At 43.4% G+C, this 16,095-nt stretch overlaps 1 protein-coding gene across 5 annotated transcripts in view; it reads right to left on the bottom strand.

Annotated features, from left to right (window-relative positions):
• The window catches only part of MTR (5-methyltetrahydrofolate-homocysteine methyltransferase), a 110,404-nt gene that overhangs the window by 46,042 nt on the left and 48,267 nt on the right, over positions 1-16,095 (bottom strand). For all 5 annotated transcript variants that reach the window (XM_059170331.1, XM_059170334.1, XM_059170333.1 and 2 more), the window contains 3 exons: positions 4,825-5,004; positions 2,743-2,859; positions 2,315-2,455 (listed from right to left, as the gene is read on the bottom strand). In XM_059170331.1, the coding sequence (XP_059026314.1) occupies positions 2,315-2,455; positions 2,743-2,859; positions 4,825-5,004 (438 nt within the window). The remainder of the gene's footprint in view (positions 1-2,314; positions 2,456-2,742; positions 2,860-4,824; positions 5,005-16,095) is intronic.

The following is a 16,095-nucleotide window of genomic DNA, read 5'->3' as shown; positions in this document are numbered from 1 at the left end:
AGAGTTTAGTAAGATCAGAGACAAGATTCTTTCTACCTTTCAAGATTTTATTTATTTGAGAGAGAGCAAGGGAAGCAACAGAGGGAGAGGGAGAAGCAGATTCCCCGTGGAGCAGGGAGCCTGATGCAGGACTCAATCCCACCACGGTGGGATCATGACCTGAGCTAAAGGCAGATATTTGACTGACGGAGCCAGGTGCGCCTCCACTTTTTCAATATGGATCACACAGGAAACTTGGGTGCAGACTTCAGCATTTACTAACAAAAAGAGATAATCATTCTCTTACAAAGAAAAAAAAAATCCTCACCCCATATTTGTCTCTTAATTTCACTTCTTTTTATGTTCCATTTGCCCTTGGAATATCCTGAGAAACTGCTACTGAGGTGACCCCTCCTGGGGCTTACGGAAGTATGCCTGTTTGGGTTACTAATTCCCTAAATGGTGACAGAAGTCACTATGAATGTGGACAGCCTACTGATGGAGGGGTCAATGGTTTGTAATAAGTCCTTGTGGTTACATTAAGAGGGAGGAACCTCCCATATGATGGATTATTAAGCTCTCGATATCACTATTAAGATTTCCCTCAGTTTGGCTGTGTCCATCCTGGGGGCAAAATCTTTTGACAGCTCAGCAAGACAAAAACAAAAACTTGTAAAAAAAAATGCTAACCGCGAAAAGACCCAAGAGAATGACTAACATAAAATACAAAGTCAGCAATACCTTAAATGAGAACAGTCTTCCAATGAAGGAGTCCAATTTTTTCCTACGTGAGGGAGTGGAGAGAAAACTGAAACCATGCTCTGCTGTGCGGGTTAAGAACTCTCTAGTAAGACTTCATGTTTATAAAAGCTGTGATGCCCTTCGGGCCTTCAAGAGAACCCCGCCTGAGTTATTATTCCACTGGGTGGAAGACAGGCGAAGAAGAAAATGGGGTAGTGTTCCACACTCAGGGGCTAAGTACTTTGTCATGAGCAGAAACAGCCCTGGAAAGAGGGGGAAAAATTCTAGAGACAGCTCTTATGCAATGAGCCAAGAAGCAGAATGTGATTATATCTGCAATAATCAAGGCCTGAGACATTCTGTCCTGGGTCCATGAGAGAAGTCAGGAAAGTTTTTAAGGAACTGGGAGGAGGGTCCTGTGCTCACACACATGGTCTGATCCCCATCAGCCTTGCTGAGCCTATGGCAATTTCAGAAATTTAGATCTGGTCACCCATAAAGCTGATAAATCATTGATGTGGTTAATCGTTAACTGTCCTAGCCTTCTTCCAGAACACTCTAGCACTCACTCTGCGATGGAAGAGGACAAGTGAACATCTCTGCCAGTTATATTCAGATTTTAGCATGGAAAACATTAACAAAGGGGACAACATCCATGAAAGTGCTCTACCATTTTTCCCATGTGCTTCGCAAGACAAATGTCTTCATTTGCCATCGCTTTCTGAAATAAATTAAGAAGTTCTTTTCAGGTATAAATTTCATCTCTCCTGAAAGAGAATTCCAGGAAGCAGTCCCATGACAGGTGCTTGATGCACCTGTAACTACGGACACACAGTAAAGGGGGAGACAAGAAACCGATTTTTTGAATTAACTATCATATTCTGGTTTCTATAGATCAAATGTGCATAGACCCCAAGCCTTGACCTACAGAACCCTGCCATGGATGGACCAGATCCCGACATAAACAAATGCAAGCACACTGCAATGGGTACCAGGAAGTAACACAGCCACACAAGGAAATGCAAAACAATTCTTTTAAATTATGAGGTAGAAAAATATCTCATGAAATGAAAAGATGTTCCAGTATAGAGTTACCAAAAAGCATCTAGAATAGAGGTCTGTTTTTGTAAATGTGTATCTGAGCATGAGTGTGTATGTAAGCATGGGTACAAACAGCTGTGAGGACACAATCATTCTGAAAATAAACCAAAACCATGACTAGAAGGTCATAACAAAATCTCAACAGTGGTTAACTTTTGGTGGCAGGATTCTGAGTGACTTTTATTTCCTTTTTTAACTTACCTATATTTTGTAAATTTTCTAGAATTACTATGTGTTACTTCAGTATGGGACAAAATTAATTTTACAATTTCAGATACATTAAAAAAAATTGACATTAGGATCCTGAGGCAGGCTCTTGCTTCTGCTCCCTCACCCTTAACTAAAATGCCTTCTCTGGGGCTCTCTTCAGAAATCTTCAGGGACCCGACAACAGAACTGGATGCCTGCTCCTGCTCTACAACAGAGGTCGGGTAACTACGGGGGTGAAGTTCAAAGGCAGGTCAAGCACTCTTCAGAACACTTTCCTCTCTACCTGAGCATAGCGCAGGAGCTTCTCCGTGGCCTCAGGGTCTTTATTCCAGATGAGGTCTTCACAGAGCTGGAGAAGCTCCTTGTGGATATCATCATACACAGGCAGGTTTCCAGCATTCACTATCCCCATGTCCATACCAAACTAAGGGCAAGAAAGAGGGAAAAAATGAGAATTTCCAGGTATATGCTACATCAGAGGTCAGCAAACATTTTCTGTAGAAAATATTTTGGGCCATGGTCTCTGTCCCAGCTACTCGGCTCTCCAGCTGTCCCAGAAAAGCCACGAAGAACAACATACAAAGCATGAATAAGATGTTACCCACAGAGACTGGCAGCAGGCCAGACTTAGTTTGCAGGACAAAGTGAGCAAACCCCTCCCTGCCTTAAGTGAAAGTTGCTTTCAAAGGGCACACAGGTGTTCTACTGTACCTTGATTGCGTGGTAAAGGAAAACCCCATGCATTGCCTCTCGGATGGCTTCCATGCCGCGGAAGGAGAAGGACAAGTTGGAAAGACCTCCACTTACTCGGGCTCCAGGCAGGGTTTCCTAGCAAAAATTTTAAAATGTGAAAAGACTTCCCTGTTTTGCCAAAGCAACAATCCCATCCCTCAAGCTTTATATATCAGGGGGTAAGTAAAAAACATGCAGTCTGACATAATTCTGAGCTTCTTGTAGCCAGAGAGAGACCCAAAACTTGCCATATTATCACATCACAAAAACACTGCCTTGCAGATAGTTTTTCCTACTAGACTCTGATCTCCCTGAGGGAAAATAAAAAATTCTGTCTTATCTCTGTTGATCTCTACAATGGGCCTGATGAGGCCATGGTACCTAGGGAGTGTGCCAGAAAGTATCTGCTGAATATATAACAGAGAAAGAACAACGCAGAGACAGAGAGTAGTCTGTCATTCAGTCAAAGGCTTCTCTGTAGCCTAAATTAACCAACTCGCTAATTCACCATAAACTTGACTAATTCTGAGAGGAAAGAATGAAACTGAGGTTCCCAGAACACCTCACGACAATGTCCAGCATTAGCACGCACGTGGGAACAAAAGGAACTTCCTGTCAGCTAAGATACAAAGCAGCTCAAGCTTTAGGGATACAGCTTGCCACACCTACTGCTGTGACCTGACCATCCCACGTCCCGGGTATATGCTATCAAGAAACCTGGGCATGTGCACCCAAGTTACACATACCAGAATGATCTCGGCAGCATTGCTCATACTGTCCCAAATGGGAAACAAACCAAATGTCTATCAACAGTAGAACAGTTAATTGTGGAAGAGTTACATGATAAAATGTTGTATGTTCATAAAAATTAACAAAATTCAGGCTACAACAGAGCTGAATTTTTTAAGTAAGTTTGGGTAAGCCAAAAAGGCCTGAGAATCTTGAGACTCTAATTTATATGAAGCTCAAAACTGGCCAAACTAAGCCGTACTGTTTATACAGCCGCATCTCAGTATTTGGTAGTTATATCGTATAAAGTCACCGTGAACAATGAACTTGCGAATATTGAGAACCACCATTCCTCAGGGGAAAAACAGTTATGCTTCTGTGAACCCCTGGTCACACAATTTTCATCTACTCATCAATACAGAAACTTGTTTTATGTGTTCTTCTGTGTAAAGACATCTTGTTTAACAAATACTACTAACTCACTAGTACTAAGCTCATGGCCAACTGGCTCTCAACCACTAAGGTCTAAACAAAGCTTTTATAACCGCAAACATTTTATCTGTAAGGCTCGTCCAGGCCTTCCTGCAATCAGGAACCTCAGAAGGCACTTGAGCACTATACTTGGGGGCCATTAAGACAGAAAATAAACTACCAAGGAAAAGCTCAAAACTGAAAAACATGGCACTACACAGGCCATTCACTGGACACTTGTTCAAAGACTGAGAACTGAAACAAGCTGCGGAGTCTGTTGACCTCTCCTGGGAACACGGTGGTTAGGTCATTCGAATTTTCATCTGTCTGCTTGTGGGTATGTACACAAATGATTGCAAAAGCACCAAGAGTATTGATTTCGGGGGTCACAAACTTTAGCAAATAGGTGAATTTACAAATACAAAATCCATGGATAATCCAGAGTGTATGTAAGCGATAAAATGATAAAGAAAAGAAACAAAGCATTATCATAAAACAGGCTGATGATTCCAACACAAAATTCAGAGTTGAGGGTGTAATCTGACAGGGAGAGTCACAGGGGCGCTAGGCATGTTCTGTTTCATGACCCAAGAAAGCTATTATGTGTTTCATAATTATTTATTATACCTATATTTTTAATATTTTTTCTCCAGTATCTACGTTCTACTTCATAGCATAAAACATCACATCAAAGAAAAATAATAATGGGCCCTAAATTTCAGAAAACCAATTTTCTACCTAAGAGTAAACTGTCAACATTCCCAGGCAATAAACAGGTATGTCAGTTCAAACTATTCACTGGAGCCATGAGATAAATTTGAGTGGTGTCCTGAGTAGAAGAGAGAAAATATCCACACTTACTTTAATGATTTTTGTTGCGTGGATAAAATTAACAGCATACAAGTTGTGCTCTTCCATCCCAGTACCAATGGTGAGGATGTTAGGGTCAAAGATGATGTCATTTGGATTAAAGCCCAGTTTTTTCACGAGTAGGTGGTATGCCCGCATGCACACTCTGATTTTGGTGTCTGTTTCTGTCGCCTGGGGAAGGAGCAAAGGATGTAATTTGAAATAGAAAAATGAAGTGTTATTTATGAAAACAGAAGCACATTTCACTTTTCGAAGGCACTTAACTATCAATGCTTGGATTTCATAGAAATCCAAACGCCAAGCAGCCTCTCAGCATTTATCAAATTATCTCAGAGGAGACGGTTTAAAGTCACTTCGTGTTTTCATCCGCACAACAGCTACACTGCTTGTGCGAAAATCACACCTTACACACACAGATGGGTAGATGAATACACAGGCTTCGTAAAAAATACACACATGTTAAGGAACAATTAATAAATGAGCACCCTTCCTGTCCTGATCTGCCCGCAGTTATGTCACACCTCACTCAGGCAACACTACCACAGGCTTCTTGAGCTTCCTGCTCTGATATCCCACAAGGATTCCAGGATATGCCCCCAGCTTCTTCCCAGCCCTCCCCAAAACAAACTAATTAACGTGGACCTCAAGCCATCAATGGAAATTAGTACTGCTCTTCAAAATAATGACACTGCAAGGCAAGGAACTGACTCCAGCAAAGACTGAAACTCCCAGTCCCTCCCCCTCATCCTTGGAATCAGGGCCCACATCTGCAGTTTGATTTCCTCCTATTTGCCCCTCCTCTACTCTACTCTCCCCCATGCTCCTCTGACTTTCCTGAAACCTGCCAAGCCCCTCCTACCTTAGAGCCTTTCCATTTACTGCTGCCACTGCTCGGGACACGCCAGGACGTGGCTGCATGGCACACATCACTCATGTCTCTGCCCAGATGGCTCTTCCCAGTAAGGCCTTCCTCACTCACCGGCTCCAACCAGCCCCTCTGCCATTTTGCTTGCTTCCTCTGTCTTCTTTAGGGTACCTCTCTTTCTAGAACTTGCATTTATTTGGCAACTTATTTTTTATCTGTTTTATTATTTATTATTACCTTGTTGAGCCAGAATGCCCATCTTGCTCCATCCCCTAAGCCTACAGTCTCGTGCCTGCCTAGGGTGGCACCCAATTCCATTCACTGAATGAAAGAACGCATGCTGCTTTTACTCACTTTCTGAACTTTGTCAAGGAGACTTTCAGATCAAATTTACAATCTCAACCCAGGGCTTCCATAACAAATTACATTCTGAGTGATTTCTTGTATAAATATCAAATCTGGGGCACCTGGGTAGCTCAGTCAATTAAGCATCTGCCTTCAACACAGGTCATGATCCCTGGGTGCTGGGATCGAGTCCCGCATCTGGCTCCCTGCTCAGCCGGGAATCTGCTTCTCCCTCTCCCTCTGCCCCTCCCCCACCTCATGTTCTCCCTTCTCTGTTCTCTCTCAAATAAGTAAATAAATAAATACTCTTTAAAAAAACCAAATCTGGGACGCATGGGTGGCTCAGTTGGTTAAGCAGCTGCCTTCGGCTCAGGTCATGATCCCGGCATCCTGGGATCGAGTCCCACATCGGGCTCCTTGCTCTGCGGGGAGCCTGCTTCTCCCTCTGACTCTGCCTTCCACTCTGTCTGCCTGTGCTCGCTCTCACTCTCTCTCTCTCTCTTACAAATAAATAAATAAAAAATCTTAAAAAAACCAAATCTGAAGAAAAACTCTGAAGAAAAACTGAACACTTGCTAGCACTAGAGTGGTTCCAAAAAACTAAGTCACATACAATTCTGAACAGACGTGCAAAATGTTCCGGAAAAGTGGCCAAGACCACTGAATTGCGTGTTCAGTTTCCAAACTGACTACTTTGAAGGAGGGAGCCCATGGCTGGAAGTGGATAGAGTGCATGGGGAAGACTCAGGTCCTGTTTGCACACACTGACCTCCCAGAGACAGTTCTCCAGGCAAGTGTACAGATAGGGAGACACTGCTGTAGCTCCGGGTTTATAGGGAGGCCCCACCTTCCAGAAAAAGACACAGTAGTCAAATTACACGAAAAGCTCACTCTTACACCTAGGCTTCCAACAAGCTCACCTACTCTGGTATCCGTTCAACTGTTCCCTTCATTCTCCAATGTCTCCCTGCTTCCTGCAGCTGGTGGGGTTAGATTCTGTCTGGCGGGGTCAGTGCCCCTGGGGCATAGCAAACCAAAGGGCCAAGGGAGAGGGTGACAGGAGTGGGCTCTGGGGCCCTAATGCTCCAGGCTTTAGGCAAGGTGGAAAGCTCTCTCATCTTCCTTAACTAAATTTCTTTAACAACCTACTTACTCCTTCAGTGAGAGTAACAAGGTTAAGTAAGAGCAAGATGTGGGCCCACAAGAAAGCAGTCACCCAGGGATGCCTTTAGTCTTCAACTTCGGTTCACCCTTCACCAGTGAGCCATGTGAGGATTCAAGGTTCCAGGTTCAGTGGCCTGGCTGAGATCCCTAAGAGAGAAGGTACAGGGGTTTGGGCCTACAGCAGCTACTAGAGCTTCCTAGAGCCTAGTTTGGTTGGTAGGTCAAGAAATCAAGGTCCTGCTCATTTCTCCAAGTCATAAAGGACACCTGGTCTCGTCTGGCAGGCCACGTATGCTCTGTATAGGCGAGCAGGAGAGTCCAGCCACCACACAAGCCACAAGGAGGAGGGTCCTCCCAGGACAGGAATCCTTTCATAGGACCAGAACAGAATCACCAACTATCAGGCCCAGAATGATGGGGCCTTGTCAGATTGTTCCTGTAGCACCTAACAGAGTGCCTATCATGTTAACAGACACACAACTCCTGCTGCCGGATGAACAAAAGAATCTCAGAATGAACAGAGTTTCAGGGGACAGGCCTCTGCCAGGAGCAGGTCATATCACATTAGATTTGCCAACTTTTTCTTTGTTGGGCTCCTCGGCTAGGGTTAGGAGATACACCCATCGGTGAGGCTTAGTCATGCCTGAGGATCCCACAGACCCAAAGAGAGGTCCACGAAAGCACAGAATGGGAGCCTTCCTCTACTCGCAAGGGCTCTCAACATGGGTGCACGTTATCAATGGAGGGCTTCTTGCTTGTGTACTAACACCTGGACCGCACCCTAGACCCAGACAGACCAGGATCTTGAGAAGAGATGTAAGCAACAGCATTTTTAGGAGTCCCTAGTGCTTCTAACATACAGACGGGATGGAGGCCAGGTCAGTGAGGCGCCACCTTCTCAGGTGAAGCTGTAAGAAAACCTGAGAGACGACACCACAAATCTGGGGATCACGACGGAATAAATACCTTTTATGATTCTACGATTTACCCAGTTTACTCTTGAGCTTCAGAAAGTTAGACAGCCACCAGCAAGTAGAAGCTTTAGTTAAGAAATCCAACCACCAGGCTTTGCCAGAATACCACACTCCGGGAAAAAGAAGATAGACTTAAGACAATTTCTGATTGACTCATCAAGGTGGATACTGGGAGGAAAAGAAAGAAAAGGGGGAAGATACTGAGATCCTGCAGGAACACAGCCTGACAAGGAACAGGGAAAGCACCAGACCAATTACGAGGTAGATTAAAGGTTCCAATGAGCTTCACATGGGAATGTGCTTCACATGGGCCAGGGAACGCCGTAGGAGGCCCATTCTGCTGCCACCAGGTCCCCAACAGCAGTGACGGAAAGGGACGTCTGTGCCACCATCAGGAGGGCACCGACAAGTCAGAAGGAAAAACGCTGAATATTTATCTAATATAATTAGATAAATAGATTTAGAGCAGAGTAGGAGAGTGAGCTGGGGTCACCGGAAAGCAAGGCCAACCTGGAATGCCCGTTGGTTCGCTCTCCACCTGAAAGAGGGAAGTAGTGCCCCTGGCACAGTTCACATTCCAGCAGGGACTCTGGGAAGCAGGCAGGAACAGACATGATGCTGGACAGGGAAAAGAGCCTGAGATGTGCTCTCCACACTGTGCTCACAGCAGGGAGGAGAAAAGGGTCTCAGTTGTAACCACTGGTGACACAGCAAATGAGGAAATCAGAAACCAGGCTTATTTGCATGGTCACCATCGTGATCCTACCCATGTTTTTTTTCCCCTAGAAACCTCAGGCAGAGGCTGCTTGCTGCAAAATCCTACTCAGAAGTGCCCAGGTGAAGAAGCACCATACCCTAACAGAGGTACATGACTCCATTAAAATCTTCTCTTTCATGAAGAGGAATGCCAGGCATGTTCTGGGAAGTCAGGAGCCTGAGCTGAGGAGAGACGCCAACTGTAGGCTGAGCTGTTATTCTTGTGAGGTCAGTGACCATCCCAGGCTCCGTGGGGGTCTTGGGACTGAGTGCCTGCAGGTCCCCTATCCCTCACATATCTCACAGACCTCCTCCAAAGGTAATCTAGAGAAGTCTCTTTCTTACAAAGAATATAAGATCGGGGTGCCCAGCTGGCTCAGTCAGAGGACCATGCAGCTCTTGATCTCGGGGTTCTGAGCTGGAGGCCCATGCTGGGTTTAGAGATTACTTAAGTAAATAAATAAACTTTAAAAAATAATATATGATCTGTAGTCCATCTCATAAGGCAAGGCCCAAGAACAGAAATAATCATGTAAGCTTAGCCAGGGAATGGGGACCTCTCTAGAGCCACTAAAAAAGAGGCACCTGAAATGTAGAAATATAGGTCGGATTTTCAGAAGGTCAGAGAAGAACATATGAGAATCAGCTCCTGGGTGTGGGCCAACTGCCTTTAACAGGGTAAAAATAAAGGGAATGTTAAAAACTATTACTTCCATTTCCTAGAACTATTTATGATACCATGGTGCATATTTTCCTGGAATTCCCTGGAATTCAACTGAAAAACACTATCAATTTATCTAAATTCAAAAAAGAGGCCATTAGCAAATAAAAATCTAAAAAAATCACTACCAAAGGAAAAATATTTACGAAAGGAAAAATCATCCAACCACCATCACAACAACAAAGCAACACAAAATACCTGGGAACGTTCTTGAGATTTCCTATTTAAGAACAACTATAAAACCTGATGAATAGTAAATGGAAAGACATACCATGCTCCTGTATGACGACCCTGAATATTGCCAAGATAGCATTATTTTTAGGCTAGGGTTAATGAAATTTTAATCAGTATCTCAATGGGGCTTTATTTCTCCATAAATTGGAAAATTACTTCTCAAATCATTTTAACATAAGAAAATGTGTTGAATATTATGGATGCATTTACAGAATACTGATTGTTCTTTTATACAGTCTGCACAGGCACAAACAAAAATGATACATCCCATTCTATCATGTGATAATTATACCAAGAAATCTTACATTAACAAAAATTATCATACAAAATAATAATTTCAATTAGAAAAGGAAAATTAAATGAGTAGGAATAAAGTTACTTTCCCATAGAAATCTCAATGATAAAGGTGTTGAGTATTTTGTTAGAGTTAAAACAACAGGTGGAGGCTGGGGGAGGCCCCTGGGCGGCTCAGTCAGTTAAGCATCCAGTTCTTGACTTCCGCTCAGGTCATGATCTCAGGGTTGGGAGAGAGAGCCCTGCACCGGACTCCACACTCAGCAGATAATCTGTTTAGAATTCTCCCTCTCCCTCTGCCCTTCCTCCCGCTTGTGTTCTCTCTCTCTCGAAATAAATAAATAAAATCTTAAAAAAGAAAATAATAGGTGATCAAAACCACTAACATCAAGAGAAGACAGAGAAATGCTTCCTTGTTCGCCCTTTATTGCAGAAGTTCCAGGGCCAGTCCCTTCTGCCACCGATGGCTGAGCTGGCAGTTTTCATTGCAACACAAATCAAAAACGTAAACTGAAATCAGCGACCAGGTAGTGCAACAAAAGCAAGCATGAGTTCCTCGGCTCTGCTCAGGTGCAGCAGTGGTTTCCATCTGAGAGAGCTGCATTCTCCTAAGAAGCAACCGTGTCATGCACGCAAAGCGAATTCTGGTTCTTAACTGACTGTTACACCCAAAAGCGTGACAAGAGCTCATCGACAGAAAACATGCCTTTATAAACCAAAATATCTGGGTTGTTGGTTTCTGAGCTTTTTTGCAAATACGTGAATTTTTTTGTTTTGCTCTTTGTAATTTGGCTCTTTATAACTGCTCACCACAATCCTTCAGTGAACGTTTAGGTCTACAGTCATACAGAAAAATTATTTTATAATAGAAAAAGCAGCGTTTAAAAGGGATCTTCAGGGGCGCCGGGGTGGCTCAGTGGGTTAAAGCCTCTGCCTTTGGCTCAGGTCATGATCTCAGGGTCCTGGGATGGAACCCCGCATCAGGCTCTCTGCTCAGCAGGGAGCCTGCTTCCCCCCAACCCCCCGCGGGCCTCCCTTACTTGTGATCTGTCAAATAAATAAAATATTTTTAAAAATTAAAATAAAATAAAAGGGATCTTCAGTTTTACCACCTTACTCTAGCAATTCCTTCCCTTTACAGCATTTTCTGCCTGTCTTTTTCAAGTGTAGTTTTTACGTAGTCATATACACAGTGTATATATAATTTTGGTTTTATATTTTTATTTACATTTTATAACCACTGTCATCCTGCTCCATAATCTTCAAAATTAAATCTGAATACTCTGAATAATATTCTAACAGAATGATGTAATCTAAGTCAGCATTTCTCTCCAGTTGGGCATTTAGGTTGGTTTTCATTTCAGTAAAGCTGATGAAAAATCTTTGCATATATAGCATTCTTACGCTGTTGAATTCTTTTATCGGGATAATTTCCCAGAAATGAGATCATTAGCACAAAGGGTAGGAACATTTTTATGTCTCTTGGCAGGTATTATAGTGTCTTTCAAAAGGACCGTCTATGCTCTAGAATGAATAAGCTTTCTATTTACTACTGCTGGACCAGCACAGATCTTGATCATTTTTAAGTTTGCTTCTACTAACTTAGTATGGATAAAACACTACCTTAATATTGCTCTAATGTGCACTCTTTCATAACTAGCAAGTTAAAATTTTTTTCCCTACACTTGCTTTTTCTTCATAATCACATTCCAATCTAAATTGGGAAGGCCTGTTCTCAGACAGGATCAAACACTATGCGGTGCTAACAGATAAAGCATGGGGATTATACAGAACTTGGAAATATGCAAAAGTCTGCACACTGGCAGAGCAGGAATCCAAACTTGGCTCTGGCATGTCCTAGCCATTTGACCTTGGCTCACTGTAAAATGGGATGACAGCTACCCCAGCTGGCCGCTAAGAGGACTGAGATCCCCCCTGCAGGTGGTTTTCAATTAGAGTATACATCCCCTCCATGGCTTTAAAATTCCTGAAGCTAGATTTAAGAAACGAAACAAATGAGCAAAGGAAAAAAGAGAGAGGCAAACCAAGAAACAGACCCTTAATTACAGAGAATTAACTGATGGTCACCAGAGGGGCGGGGCTGGGGAGATGAGTGACACAGTGATGGGTTGGGACGAGCAGCAGGTGAAGGAGAGGACTGGTGGATCGCCACACTGCACACCTGAAATTAATGTCCCACTGTGTGCTAACTATAGTGGAATTTAAAATTTGAAAAAAAAATTAATGAAGTCAGGTCTCACCACCAACACCCCGCAGGAGTGTTCCTGCCTCACACTCCTAGTGAAGCAGCACAGACAGGCAAAGCTCACAACACTGCATTCTCTTTCTCAGAGCTGACCTTGCTTGCTAACTTCACTGAGAAAACAGAAGCAATTATGGACTCCCACCAGCACACCGCCCGGGGTGCCTCTTTCACTCCGCCTTCTCTCCCGACGTGGGAGCGAACTGCATCCCGCTCCGCTACCATGCTCACTGCTGGCCCCCTCCAACTACAAGGTCACGGACCTAGCAAACGCCCCCTTTCTCTGGTGCATCAGTTCCCCCTCTCTCTCTACCAGATCATTCTCATCATCAGCTTCTGGACACAGACTATCACATCACTCATCCTCCCTCTCTCTCTTTCTCTCTCTCTTACACACACACACACACACACACACACTCCCTTCCTTAACTTCTTAGCCATCTCTAGTTTCCACACTATTTCTCTGTTCCCTTCTACATCAAAACGCCTCAGAAAAGGCTGTTTACACCTGCTGCCTCCAGTTCTCCTAGTCCCTCTTGAACCCACTCCAATCGGGCTTTCATCTCCTTGGAGACTGTACAGCAAGATCATAAACTACCCCATTTCTAAATACTGATAAATTCTTTGTCTCATCCAACTTGATCTATCACAGCTCTTTAAAATAGCTCCTCATGCCTTTCTCGAAGCTTGTTCTTCTCTTGGCTTCCAAGTGAACCCTGTCTTCTGGTTCCTCTCTTGCCAAAGAGGCTGCTCTTCCTCAAATTCTTCTTCTGATGATGGTGTCTCCTTTTCTCCCCAGCCCCAAGCACTGCAGCTCCAAGATGCCATGGTCCCAGGACCTCTGCTCTACAGTCACCTCCCTGCTTTAAATCCCATCCAGGTACAAAGTTATTCCCAAGTTATTCCCAAGTTTATCCACATATATCTATATGGGTCAGATGATGTGTGTGATCTGTGTTTTCTGTTTCTTACTCCCTTTGCCCTTGTTTATCAACTAAACAAGGACAGAGACTATGTTTTTCCCTGCTATCTCCCCAGGACCTGGCATGCACCAGGTGCTCAAGATATATTTTAAAGAATTAAGGCTGGCATCTGCTTCCATCAAACAATAACAGATTTCCATATCAATTTTTAAAAGAACACTTGGATAACAGCAACAGCAACAACAACAAAAAAGAGCTCCTGGCAAAAGAAGAAAGACTCAGCAGAGGATTTGGAGAATAAATGTAGGTGCAGAAATCTCACACTGAGCAAAGCAAAATGCTAGAGCCGAAAAAACAGGAAGGAAAAGCAAATTAGGCAAGCTTTCCAAAACATCTAGTATCTGAATGCCGCACATGTCAAAAGAGAAGAAAAAAACCTCTCCAGAAGACTTGCCACACTGTGGTCACAAGTTTCCCCAATGAAAGGGCTCATCATCAAGTGATTTCAGAACACCGTGGACACAGAAGATCCAAAAAGCATCCAGAAAATGGGAAACTAAATAGGTCTTGCAAAAAAGAACCACAGGTTCGAAGAGCACCATGGAAACTAGAAAACAATTCAAAATGATTTCAAGCTTGTACCTCTAAGACCCATACAATTATCTAGTAAGTGTCCAAGTAGAATACAGTCACTTTCAGACATGTAAGATTTCAAAAATATTTACTGTCATGTTTTCTTTCCTGGACAGCTGACAGAGGACACACTTGACCAAATAAGAGATTAAGCCTAGAATGAGGACCTTATGAGATCTAAAAACCCAAGACAGGGGCGAGAAGAATCCCTGGGATGATGGCTGAGGGGCCAGCTGGGCAGCTGGCCTACAACCTTCCAGACTGTGTCAGAAGAGAAGGAGGGAGATTCTTCAAGAAATCAAAATGGCCGTCTACTGAGCGCGCCAGGATAGGCTGGATACTGGAAAGGTACACAAGCATGGGGTATTCTGAACTAACAATCTGTTAAGAAACAAGGCAGACAGACAGTCCTGCTCTCAGGGTGCAGGAAAGGACAAGGAGCTGGCACACTCTGTCTCAGCCCGTACGCTGCTCAGTGATACGGGCACTGAAAATAGTTACAACGAAAATGAACTATATTGGGAGGGTGGGGGAGTAAAGGAAAGATGTGTGAAGTGGGGGGAGCCGAGAGTAAAAACGCCAAATCCGTCGCCACTACAGAGGCAATGAGTAACAGCCGACACTGGGATTTGGAGATAAGGAGGTAAATGCTACACGGAGAGGATCACAAAGTTGATGGCAGGTGCATCTGGGAGTCTAGAGGGCTGCGGGCTTCTGTTTTCCATTAAGAGCCACACAGAACTATTTGTCTCTGTAACTCCCCACAGGGACATCCGAGAGAAAAATAAAAATTGTATCAAGAGGTCCCACCACACTGAACTACCAGAGGAGGAGGGCTAGGTACCAACTTTGCAGAAGCACGATTTAACAGCGTGGGCCCCCAGTGTTCCACGTGCACACCCTTTGACCTAGCAGCCCCGCTTCCAAGAACAGATGAGGACAACCACGGCACAGGGGTAAAGGGCTGAATGAATCAGCATATTTGCTGATCGCATTTATTCTACGAAAAAACCAGAAACAACTGTCACTTCACTGTGCTGAAGAAGAGCAGATCTCGGCTCAAACCCTAGCAACTACTGCTTGCTACCCGTGTGACAACAGGGACTCAAGTGCATGCAATACAAAAATAATAATCATACACACCCAACGTTTATACGTTGGGAGGAAAAGCTGATTTAATATGTGAACTGTGCCTGCTTGGTATGAGTAAAAAGGTGCAATACCTGTTCATTATCAAAAGTCTCTTTTCTGCACATTTCTGGATTATCTGAATTTCTCTTCTGATGAAAATACATCTTTTGTACAAATACAATAACCCTTTAGTTAAAAACAGTTTTATTGTAAAAATACAAAAAGCAGAGAAAGAAAAAGGACATATAATCCCACCGCTTGTCAATTATATAAAAGAAGTATATACGTCCCCATCTGAAACCATCCCTACACTCCAGTTAACTAGCAATTTTTTTTTCTGCTTATGCAGACACACATACACACATAAAATTCTTTCCTTATTAAATAAAACCAGAATCATGTCACCTTTTTTCCCATTTTTTAATACATTGTATTAATGGTTCCATAACCTCACTCTTTTTACAGGGTATACAGTATTCTGTGTGGCATGTAGTAAAAATTTAAGCCTTCCCCTATTAAAGAACTTCCAGACTACTTTCCATTTTTTGCTACTGCAGGACTACAGTAAGTGTGAACACATACCCTTACGTAACAACTTATTATGAGATTCCCAGAGGGGGCTGATTCACAAGGAATGGAGTTTCTTCATTGTTTTTTAAAAAATATTGAACAGATACAAAAATAGTTATAAAAGTCATATAAGGTAGATAGTACTAACAGCGGTGCCTGGGGGGCTCAGTCAGTTGAGCATTTGATTCTTGGTTTCAGCTCAGATCATGGTCTCAGGGTCATAAGATCACCCAGGGTCAGGCTCTGTACTCAATGGGGAGTCTGCCATGAGGATTCTGCCCCTCTGCCCCTCCCCTATTCACATTTTCTCTCTCTAAAATTAATAAATCTTTTTAAAAAAACACTATAATTACTGCACGCCCATCCCTTTCGTGAACTATCATTATGTC

The sequence above is a fragment of the Mustela lutreola genome, chromosome 4, assembly GCF_030435805.1.
Source record: "Mustela lutreola isolate mMusLut2 chromosome 4, mMusLut2.pri, whole genome shotgun sequence".
Lineage (NCBI taxonomy): Eukaryota > Metazoa > Chordata > Mammalia > Carnivora > Mustelidae > Mustela > Mustela lutreola.
The sequence above is the reverse complement of the archived record's forward strand: the minus strand, read 5'-3'. Positions and strand labels throughout refer to the sequence as shown.